Below are 12,049 nucleotides of genomic sequence, written 5' to 3'. Positions count from 1 at the left end.
AGTCAAATGTGCCCTCCCTTCCTCCCTGAGTTATGTGTGTGTAAGTATGTAAAGTGAAATGGATGGATAAAATTAGATTTGTTTTATACGAATTGTCACTATATTGGAATTATGTTCCAACAATGCTGCTAATATTTATTTTAGTGTCTATAATCATCAACAAGTATGACAATATTCACAGGGAGGAAGGGAGGGGACAATGGATATAAAATTAATATTTCTGACAGTCTTGGACTTTGGGTACCAGAACACATGCAAATTTTATTATTTTGGCAAATTTCAAAGACTTTGGGTACCAGCGCAAAGAATGCCGCTAAAACAATTATTCCAAAAGCAGACGACTCTTACTGAACTAACCAATACAAATACTAACAGACTATTTAAAAAAATCAAAACAAGTTTATTTTTTATTTTTATACAAAATAGTTTTCTTCTAAGAATGGGTTGGATAAACCAGAAATTAAAATTAAAATTAGCTCTAAAACCATTTTTTGCTAGTTTGCAGGAGTGCTCTATTGTAAATGTATTGTTAATGGCCCCATGATGTGAGAATATCTCAGAAGGTAACCAACCAACTTGTAATTACACACATGCTACCATAATCACCCCCCTGCCCACACACACACATACACAATCCCCCACAACTTATCTTTTAATATTTAAAATAAGGAGGGGGTAGTTTTTTTTCTTCTGCCTAACCTTTGGACCCTTAAACTTCGAGGTCTATACCTGTAGTTCTCTAACTCAACAACGGGGCTACCCAATATAACCTAAACTGATTAAGCATAACTAAGTAATAGAAAAACAAACAAAAATTACCCCCACCCTGCACCACCTTTTTTTCAATTTACAGAAAAATAAGGGGGGTCGTCGGGTGTTATTTTGATTTTACATCCATAAATGTGTATTTTATTCCTTCTCAAACCTTAACGCATTTGGTCAATAAACAATTTCAAAAATATCTTAATGCTTTGACACAAAGTGCCAGTTAACCATTGATACCCCCCCCCCCCCCTTCAAAAATTGGAAATGAGAGGGAAGGTAGTTTTTTACTATGCATAAACCCAGCTGTTATTGTAATGACATTAATAATATCGACGTTTGTTGGGCAACCAGGTCTTTCCTGCTTGGGAGAGGAAAATTGAAATTAAATAAATCTACTACAGGGAATGAAGGGACTTAAATGTATAGTATACTGGTTTTAAATTCTAAAATAATTAAGTAGAAAATAATATTTATCAGTTACGAACAGACCTTTATAATAGAAAAGTATTGCTTTTAAACAGAAGGTCTATCTTATTCTGTAAACAAATAATCAAATGTTTATTTGTCTATGGATGATATTTGTATTTATTAGGGAATTATTTAGTAATTAATAATTATGTCATATGGTCATGTAGTAATCATTTCTAATTGATTTATTTTGCTAAGATAGGTAGAACAGATTGTTACTTACATTAAAAAGACAGATATAATATTTAGCTATAACTAACTTTACATAACAAGTGTTAAGTGTAAATCTATTTTTTTGGCGCTATTAAAAGGATCTACGAACAGGGGTTTTAATTCGTAAACAAAACAGTGCATGTTTAGGATTATTGTCTTTAATACAATTTGTAAATACATTTGCACATTTTCAACATTACTTATCGCAGGCTTTTAAAGACACTATAAAAGAATTATGGATGTAATTTGCCCAAAAATGTAAATGTTTAGTTATATGTGTATTTTAATAGCGTGGCCGCTTAATAGCTCTTATTGTTGATTTAGGCATTATAAATTGTCCTATTAATTTCAAACTTGCCATGGTAGTGATTCCTTCAACAGGTACGATTTCGACAGCGTTGCAACTCTATAATCGTTACCAGAATGTTCATCTAAAACAAGTTGATTCTTACATCTTATCTACAGGTTTGTTTGTCCTACCGTCACATTTTAGAGCTTCGCTTTTATGGATGTATAGTCAATGAGTAATTCTTGCTAAATGAAATCTTATCAAAATGTGTATCTAAATAAACAGAAAGTGTTGTATCAATTATCCTGGGATCAGAGCGCACTAATTTTCTTATCAATAAAAATCCATTTGTTGTGCGTGTTTGTTTGTTTGTATGTGTTTGTCCACATGAATGTAAGGATAGATAAATGATGGAAAAATCTATAAATGGATGGACAAAAGGAAGTATAAAGCAAATATCACAAAAGAAAAAGGATAAAATAAAAAATACAAAATCACGAAACCTTATAAAAAAATAAATGTCTTTTGTAGCATAAATGACAAACCAAGGAAATTTAGTTGTACACTAGATCATATGCTCAAAAACAAAATTTAGTAGTACATCTTAAACAGCACCTAAGAAAAACACATTTCCTCTATAGGATTACGGATCGAAGGTCGGACTCACAAGTTCAATTAAAGATTATCTTCGCTAGTGAAACGTGAAAAGAAAATAGAGGACATATGTAAACTTTGCCTTTAAAAGTGACTATAGATTTACAACCTACTATTCAACTTACTCATGGAAAATACCTACATATTTTTTTAAATAATACATTTCTATTTATTTACAATTTTATAACAATCTTTCTGTCTCTGTATATATCCTACAATATAAAGGTTGAACACAGTGATATAAGGAAAGGCAAGGGAAGAAAAATTTAATATCTTCATTATCTATATTTCCTCGACTAATATTTTCTACCCAGAAATCTTTAAAAGACTTAGGAATTAATGTTTTCCCCCAATAGAAAACATTTTGATTTTGGATTAATTATCCCCTGATTCCTGGATTTATCGTGTTAGTTTGAATTGCGTCACTATACATTCCATTAATCTATTATCCAGTCCCTGAATGATATATGCCATTGTCCTATCCCTGAGCAGCATATCATTCCTCTACCCGTGTATTCTACTTCAGTGACATATTCCTGTATCCCTGAAATGGTTGAACGTGTGAGTTTGAGTGGTGTGGCTAGGTAATCCCTTAATCCAACTCAATTTCTGTAATTGAATATATTATCCTTTGTCTTCTTAGTCATGGGCCGACATTTTCAAACAGTGAGCATACTCTATAGTTCACTTTGTCTGTCCATCCATTCATCAGTCAGTCAGTACATGTTTGGATGATATTCTCAGCTATAAGAGATATACAGCGGAAACTTTTCGTGAAGATTCCTATGACCTACTCTATAAATTGATTCTTTTTTATCCTATTCACAATTTATTATACAATTAAAATATAAACAAGCTCTTTCAGTCAAAAAAAATTTCAATTTTATTACAATTCAATACGGTCTGTATTTAATAAAATCAATAATAAATGTTTCCAAATTTGATTAATGATTATAGTTAATCAATTTATAAAAGTCAAGGGGTTTTCTTTAAAAAAAAAACTAAAGAACGGATAATTAGACCCCTTCCGATGAGCTCTAGCCCTGAGTGGCTTAGCTTAACCTAATCTAACCAAAGAATAAAAATAATTTGTGGTTCAATTTAGGTTTCCATAAATTAAAGTTATAGAATTGCCTCAATGTGTAAATTATTATAAAAATAAAAGAAAAAAAATAAGTGTAAAATTTGAAAAATTGATAAAAATCTTTTATTTTGGCAGAAAAAATATTCATAAAAAGAATTTATATTCGAAACAACCCTAATTTATATTGTTATAAGAATAACTTCCCTTCCTATTTTTGATCAATCTTATAAAGGCTAAATAATAATATTTGGTCATATTTAGAAAAATTAGCCTCTATAATACAGGAGTATAATTGCTGCTCATTTATTTACATATCCTAATTAATAAAGTATTTTAATGTGTTTAAAAAGATCTCAAAAACGGAAGGATTGTTCATAAAAAAAAATTTCAAGGAATTTTCGTATTTTCTAAAATTTTATTCTGCATTTTTACTATGGATTGGAATCTGATTCATTTTGTCTGGATTACCCATATTCCCCCTCCCTCTCTTCTCCACGCTTTAAATTGTCCCTTCAAACTTAAATTTATCAATATTTGTTTTTTTTAAATGGTACCTAGCCTCTTAAACGTATTTTTCAAGAATAAAAATATTTTTCTTTAATAAATGCAAGAATAGGCCAATTATAAACAGATATACAAAAATATTCGTGTAAATGACAGACATTTTATATATTCTATCATAACAACACCAGTATTTTCTCAGAAAAATACTTTACATAAATGTTCAGATAACTCATACCTTATAAGTTTCTTTCTGGCTGTTTGTTCCTTAATATCTCGCTAACCACAGGACCAACTTGGACCACGAAATTATACTTGAATGCACCTAGATGCTAGGGGCGCAACTGCCTCTATGGAATATCATTATACAAAAGTAACATGATGTATGTCTGTGTGTTAAAAATCTCGGTAACTGCTAAACCGATATGAATCTCCTTTTTAGCTTGTTATACGTCCAGGGAGAGTGTGTAAATATTTTGGAAAAAGGTACCTCCACCTTCACAGGATACATCTAAAAACTAAAACTAAAATTTGTATAGACTCTTCCTCATTCCTTGTAGGTAGAGGATGCTAGGGGCGTAGTCGCTAGTTGACACATAATAGTAGTTTGATACACACACACACACACACACACACGCATACACACAAACATCTTAAATCTGAGTGTAACATGTTCTGGTCTTGAAATTATTGAATTCTTTGTGATTTTGATAATATAATTTGACAAACTTTATCTTTTGATCATTGTGTTGAGAACTAACTCGTGTGAAAATATTCCTTCAATATCCCTACAATTCACCCTCATATAAAATAACTGGATGTCTTCCTGTCAGCTTATAAAATTACAAGTTCTCATAAAAACAATAAACTTAGAATATTTTCAATAATAATTTATTTACAATACAGATTCTTTTGAATTACAATTTAATCACAGAATAGATATGCAAAATATTTCCTTTCTTGAAAATATGAAAAAAATCTCCATAAAGTAGTTAGGCTATTTGTGCCAGTTAAAATCATGTTACTACATTACTTTATCTCCTACTAGCAGCGTCTACGCCCCTAGAGGCATCCAGGGACCCTTGGGTTGGGGAGGAGCCAACCCCCCTTTTCAATTACAGTTTTTAAAAAGAAAAAGTAAAAAAAAAAATTTGCGAGGGGTTTATTATTTTCTAGGGGTGATTTCTCCTAGGGCGGTGGTGGTACTCTCCCCCCAAATAGTTATAAACCTTACCAGGTCCTATGAGAAGCTACCATGTAAAGGAGAACCATATCGGTCCAGTGGTTAGTAAGATCTCTTTGTACACACAGACACATGTAGAATGTATATCCTGTTACTTTATTATAAGGATGATGGTCTTCGGTCTTTTATTTCTAAATCAAAGTAAGAATTTGACTTGTTAATGTCTATGTAATTTATCTGCTATAATTTATTTTTTCCATCAAATCAATTGATGTTATTGTTAATATTTTAGGTTAAGTTGTTACAAAAAAAATATTTAAAGTAACTTCTAATAAGAGATAGAGAGTACATTGGCCTGTAAATTAATTACAATTGTACCAAAGTTTCGTAAACACGTGACGTTCTTTTATTCGAAGTCCTAAAGACTTTTTCTACTTTTAATAAATCGTGATTGGTTACTTCAAACTACCAATGTAGCGTTCAAACTTTTCAACCAAATATTTTGTAACCGAAAGGGTAAGATGTACATCAATTTTTCGTCCATTATCCTATATTTTAAGATATCTTCAGCGAATAGTTTGCTGTTTCTTAATTTGGAGCACTAACTCTATAGGTATTACTGCGCTACTTGAAAATTAATATAAATAAAAAAAATTATTAATGAAGGATATTTTTTCTCTCATTTATTTGTCATCAATTGGCTCCTCCTTCACTTCTATTTAAAAAAAAAAGAAAATATAGATTTTTTGTTGCGGGGTTTCCCATTACCAAGGACGTCCAAGCTTTTTATTTTGAGAGGGGGGGGGGTAAAATAAGGGGATTCAAAGATTTTGGTTTGGGCGGTAATCTAGTGAATTTTTAAAATGTGGACGGGGGTATAATGAAGGTTTCAAAGATTTTGGGGAGACTAAACACACCTTTACCCCACTCATGGACGTCTAAACCCAATATCGTAACCTAACCTAAAGTAATGAGTAAACAAACTAAACAGCCACATTAATTTCAATTAAAAATTTGGGAGGTTTGGTGGTGTTGTGCTCAGCAAGCGAATTTGGGACAAAATTGTCTATTTCATATAATTAAGTAGATGAATGTATGTTCACGATTCCAGAAAGATCTCGTAAACAGCTGGACTGATATAGGGAGCTTAGTTTGGGTCTAGAGCAGGTTTTAGGCTTGAAATGGTAAAAACTTATTTTTCTTATAGTTTTAGGAAAAAACATTTATTCTCTTTAATAACACAACACAAAGCACATTCTCTTATTAGTTCTCTCAAAATCTTTGGGGACTTTTATCAATTAGTTGATGTAAACTAACCAAACTTTATTATACAATTAATTTTAATCTTCGTACAAGAAGGGTAAATTTCTTTATAAATATTAATAATCAATTTATCATCCATTGTCTTACACCCTAAGATCTATGCATTGTCTCTCTAATTTACCCGCTATATTTTCTTTTCCTTCGCTGCAATTGACAAATATTGAAAATTTTCCGTTATTGTCCGCCGTTTCACCGTTTATTGTTAAATCAGGATTTTCGTCTGCGTGTCCGTTTAAAATGACGTTATTGGCGGCTCTTTTGGCGTGGTATTTGGTCTTTAAATGTGTTTGTAGCAGTTCTGACGTATGATAATCTATTTTGCATATAGTGCACAAGAATGATGCACATTGGTCGGCCATATTTGATTCAGATACTCCCGCCAAATCAGCAGTTTTCATAAAATTTCCCGCTAAATTTAAATCCGCTGATTCCTCAATGATGGGTTCAAGTTTTACAGATCCCTCCAAACAGAAATCAGTTGTTACTGTATCATAATTTCTCGCCATGTTGGAATTCTCAGAATCAGAGGAGCTGGAATTAGTGTCGGCCATTTTGAATTCCTCAACCATATTGGAATCACAATCATTTTCTATTTGTTCAAACTTGATTATATTATCTGGAATGAGACCATCATTGTTTGGTTGTACCAGTGTTATTGACATAGAATGTGTTTTCACGTGCTTAGTATATTTAGATTTACTTGTAAACACTTTGTTGCAAGCATCACATGAGTATAATTTAACTATTTTAGGGGCAGAGCACGTTTTGCTTGATTTAAAGTGTTCTTTGTAGAGTTTTTTGTTTTCATATTCATTTAGACATTGATCACAAGAAATTGTCTTTTTAAGTTTGAAAATGCAGGAAATGCTAGTTTCTCTGTGCGTTTCCAAATCCTTAGTTTCTGTAAAAGTTGTCTTGCACATCTTACACGTGTGGCTGAGGGTTATATGGCGTTTCAGATCTTTATCGCTTTTAAAATCCCTGTCACATTCCTTGCACGACTGACTGGAGAATCTGTGCGTTAGCAAGTGTCGTTTAAGCCCCTCCATTTTATACGCTATATGGCCGCAAATTTGACACGTGGTTTCGCCATTGTGCATCTTCATGTGCGCATTCAGGTGGTTTCTACCGAGAATTTTTTTGTTGCATATTTCACAGTATAATGTTGGCAACCCGTCATAATTGTGTCGCCTGTTTAATGATGTGTAGATTTGATTTATAAGATAAAAACTTGCTAACAAAATTGCTTTCTGTTCTGTAGTAGGGACTCGGCTATGTTTATATTCCCATCTCGATAATATCCTCTTAGAATTTTTTTTTTCAATTTTGAAAATTTGAGTCCCCCCCCCCCCTGACAAAGTCAGGACAAAATCAGGACAAGGTCCCCACCCTGTGGGCAAAGTTACATATAGCTCATGCCCCCTCTATTTTTTGCTTTAATGTCCAGGCTTTTAATCAACAATCTTAATCTACAGAAGGGATTGTTTTCATTAGGTAATTGGGATGTACCAATATCAATTTATTGTCCATTGTCTTATTCCTAAATATGGAAATTGGATATATATACATTATACAATGCACATATACATAGTCATACACTGAATTTAATTGACATATATAATTATCTGTAACAGATAGTTATAAAAATGATTATTTAGAAATTCGCAAAAAAATATATACAGAAATAAATCTATAAGATACTAAAACCAGACCATTATTTTAAAATATTCTATATTTTCATCTAGGATAATTCTGCCGGGCTTACCTAACCTAACCAAAAAATAAGGGTAAAAAAATACGTTAATTTTTTAAAAGAAGTTTGCCTTTGGTTATTTTTCAGTTAAAGTAGAATTGCCCTTCTTTTCTTAATATAGCTGAACTATTGGAATCAATTTTGCAGAACATGACATAAATATACAGCATACATTCCTGGTTTTGTGCGATATTAGTTCATATCTTTGGAAGAAAGCCATGGGACACATTTCACATGGGTAGGAACGTTCGTTTGTGTGGCGCTTCATGTGCCGAGAAAAGTTCTCTCTTTGCTTAAACACACGTGTACAAATATCACATGAAAATGTCTCGTTCGGTTCTATGCTCACAGGGGTCTGTAAAAAAATTATCATTGAGAAGTGGTGATATCAAGAAAAACTAACTGTTCAATGGCAAAGGAACAGAAAAGTATTATACAGTAAGATTAGAATACCAATTTAAGCTTAGTCTATGAGACAAAGGAGTGAAAACTTAGACTATGTTAATTTTTTGAACAAATTTTCCACTTACAAACAACTTTTAACAATGGGACACTTAGTATTTTTAAAATCTAACTTAAGCTAAATCCTAAAAAGTGTGTTACTTACCTCCGTTTTCACTATTTTTCTCTCGTGTCCATCAAACCTCTGACATGAAAGTCTTTCTCTGTGCTTCTTCATACTACTAACACTGTAGAACACTTTATTGCATAGATCACATGTAGCCTCCCCAGTATGGGTTTTCATGTGCTCGTTCAGTTTGTTTCTTCCAATAAAATCTCGTCCACATAGATCACATGGAAATGTTGGTAACAGCCCTTCTATTTTGTGCGTCCTGTATTTTATTTTTTGTATATTTTGTTTTATCTCTTTTAGGAGTGTCCGTTCATGGTACGTCAGTATATTCATGAAAATGGCCCTAATTGCTGAAATTCTTTAGCAAACTGGAATATTTCAATATACCCTCCTTTTTCCATTGAACGTCCTTTGTTTGTAATAGACAAAATTGTATAGTTTATAGCAATATGCCTGATAGTTCTAGTAATTGTCAACAATTTTAAAATTTAAAAAAAAAATGATATAATTCTATCATAATAAAAATAAATATGTTTAAACTAAAATCAAAGACTTTGCGACAATGATTATTTCGTTGCTGTGGTTAAAAAATGAAAATATTATAATTGCTACATGGACCCTCTTGCACGGTTAAAAATCGATAGGATGATTCTTTGACTATAGATAAATATACATCCCTGCTCTTATGACCCATCAATTCGTTGGGATAATAAAACTTCATCGGGCAGAGGTCGCAAGCATGATTTTTCCCTCCTTTTTTGTGGATCCGCATGTGATTGGTTAGTTTCTCCTTGTCAGCAAAAGATTTCTTGCATACAACACATGAATATTGATTTTCAGTTTCTGATTCGTTTGCGTTGTGTTCAGGGGTTTCTGTAATCGTTGCTTTATCATTTACAGTCTCCTAAAGACAAGTAATAATACAAAGGTGCTTTCCCTCAAAATACCTTTAACCCATAGAAACTGAAAATAAAAAGGGGTACTTTTTTCTTTGTGCCTTATCCCAGCTAAGATCTTTACTTTATGGAGCCTATACCTGCAGTGCCCTTACCCTGATAGTTTATAACTAAATCTATGGTAAAACAATAAACATACAAAAAACTAAACACCCCCTTTTTCAATGTATTTCAAAATAAGGAGAATGGTGCACTTTAAGGGAAACAGCCAATATTCTTTGTTAAATAAAAATAAAATTTTACAAAAGTTACATGCTCGACACTAATAGTAGAAGTAGATGTAAATGCCTTTACCACAAAAGACTCAGAAACAAAGGTTGAATGTTAGGGCCTTTGGACTTATTGAAAGGTCTGGCTTTATGTTGTTATTTAACAGTCTCAAGATGTAATAATCAGGTGTAGTATTGGTAAAAATTACTTTACACATCATTTACGCTGGATTTCTAATTTAAAAAATGTTATTATACATTATTAAACAAGAAATATTTGGTTATACTACATAACATTAGGAACAGACTTACATATCTTAATAATAGAAAAGCTGTGCTTAGAAGAATATGAACCAACCTCATTTTGATGATTATTTGTTTGAGACAATACATTATTGCTATCATTAAGTAGTTTATTATTCCATTTATGACATGCTCCTCTGTTTTTGTGCTTCCTCAAAGCACCAACATTACACAAAACTCTGCTGCATACATCACAAGTTGTTTCACCCTCATGGAATTTCATGTGCTCGTTCAATTTATTTCTAGCTCTGAATTCTTTGTTGCAAATGTCACATGAAAATGTTTCTAAGTCTCCAATGTTATGAAAACTGTTATAACAGAAATGTTTATTTAATTTTATTTTAAAACATGGTCATTTCAATGCAGATAATAGAATTAAATATCATTATCAATACAGAAAAAAATCACTTTAACACACCAACACTCAAAGAAACAGAATTGATTATTAATAACAACAAGGAGGTTTAAGAGATAAAAGCGAAAATTTTCCACCATATTATCTTTTTTTAATTGTCCCCCTGTAACTGAAGTAGTTAAACAGTAACTGTGTATTGTAATTTACTATATTATGATGGAAAATAAACATTCCTGCTTTGATGATAAACCAGCTCATTTCTTTGGCGAAAAGATTTTTCGCAAACATGACATGAGAACGGTCGAATACCAGAATGTATTTGTTCGTGTCTTCTCAAATTTTCTCTTCTAGCAAATGATTTATCACAAATATTACAAGAAAATTCTCCATTGTTCGTGTCTTGCTTTTGCAGCATTGGTTCGCCAGTATGTCTTTTTGAGTGTCTTTTTAAGTTGTCCGTCCTTGAAGTAGTATACTCACAGAATTCACAATGATATATTTGTTGATCATTAAGAAGATTTTCCCCCGTGTGCCGCATTTTGTGTTTATTTAGGTTACCCTTTGAGGAAAACTTTTTATAGCAAATATTACAAGGAAATCTATTCTTACTCCCTTCCAAATGGATTTCTTTGTGTCTCTTCAGGGTACCCTTGGTAGTAAAAGACTTTTCGCAAGTATCACATGTAAATATTTTTGTTTGTGTATCAGTTTCGCTTTCAGACCGTCCAAAGTCTGAGTGGCAATATTCTGATAATGAAAGTTCATCCTCCAAGTTTCTGGAAAGGAGATGTTCTATAAAATTATCAATAAAAAATTCAAAGAGATAATAATTTCTAGCATTTAATTAATTAATATAGGGGAATGACGGAATATCTGATGAAATAAGGGGGAGGGGGGGTTACAATCCCCCCTCCTTCACCTGATAAACACAAACCAATGAAAATGCCTTGGTCCAGAAACAAAACAATCACGTTAAAGTGAAAATAAGAACTTTTAGATAATTGACAAATTAAAACCAGGACAAAGTAAATACCTAATAATTTTTTTTAAAGGTATTATTCATTAAATAGTTTCTCAGCTAAATCAAAATCATATCGAATGAACTTTATTTTTAAGCAAACTTTAGAGTAGCATCACTGCCACCCCTCAACCCCCCCCCCCCCCCCTTAATTTTTTCACATTTAAGCAATATTATTTTAAAACTATCGAATTGGTAGGAACAAAAGTTTAAAAACATTTTATTTGTGATTTTGTTGTTCACAGCACAGCTCTTACTTAAGTAATTTAGGTGTTTAATTTGCCTGTTTAAGAATATCATAGAACATGCCTTTTATTATCTCTCATTTCATATGGTTCATAATCGGAATCATAATGTGAAACCTCATTTTCTTTATTCACCTCCATCATTGATAGCATATA

The 12,049-nt window shown here is 32.0% G+C and overlaps 1 protein-coding gene across 1 annotated transcript; it reads right to left on the bottom strand.

Annotated features, from left to right (window-relative positions):
• Positions 1-4,849: 4,849 nt before the first annotated feature.
• LOC145311679 (uncharacterized) lies at positions 4,850-10,584 on the bottom strand. Its single transcript, XM_080150645.1, has 5 exons — positions 10,331-10,584; positions 9,488-9,711; positions 8,841-9,069; positions 8,413-8,588; positions 4,850-7,674 (listed from the first exon to the last, which is right to left on the bottom strand). Exons 1-5 carry the CDS (start codon positions 10,496-10,498, stop codon positions 6,564-6,566), a joined length of 1,908 nt encoding a protein of 635 aa, XP_080006771.1. The 5' UTR covers positions 10,499-10,584; the 3' UTR covers positions 4,850-6,563.
• Positions 10,585-12,049: the final 1,465 nt, after the last annotated feature.

This window comes from Acartia tonsa, chromosome 2 (genome assembly GCF_053477335.1).
Source record: "Acartia tonsa isolate MP-2025a chromosome 2, ASM5347733v1, whole genome shotgun sequence".
NCBI classification, from domain to species: Eukaryota; Metazoa; Arthropoda; class Copepoda; order Calanoida; family Acartiidae; genus Acartia; species Acartia tonsa.
This window is presented reverse-complemented; position numbering and strand designations above follow the sequence as displayed.

What these genes read in the sequence shown, in the direction of transcription:
- LOC145311679 (XM_080150645.1), bottom strand. Translation starts at nt 10,498, where the DNA reads ATGAAATTCCATGAGGGTGAAACAACTTGTGATGTATGCAGCAGAGTT. An exon ending in GAATTGATGGGTCATAAGAG is followed by an intron (nt 9,070 to 9,487) that starts CAGGGATGTATA and finishes AAAAATAAAATA; the next exon opens with CAGGACGCACAAAATAGAAG. An exon ending in GAAAAATAGTGAAAACGGAG is followed by an intron (nt 8,589 to 8,840) that starts GTAAGTAACACA and finishes ATTTTTTTACAG; the next exon opens with ACCCCTGTGAGCATAGAACC.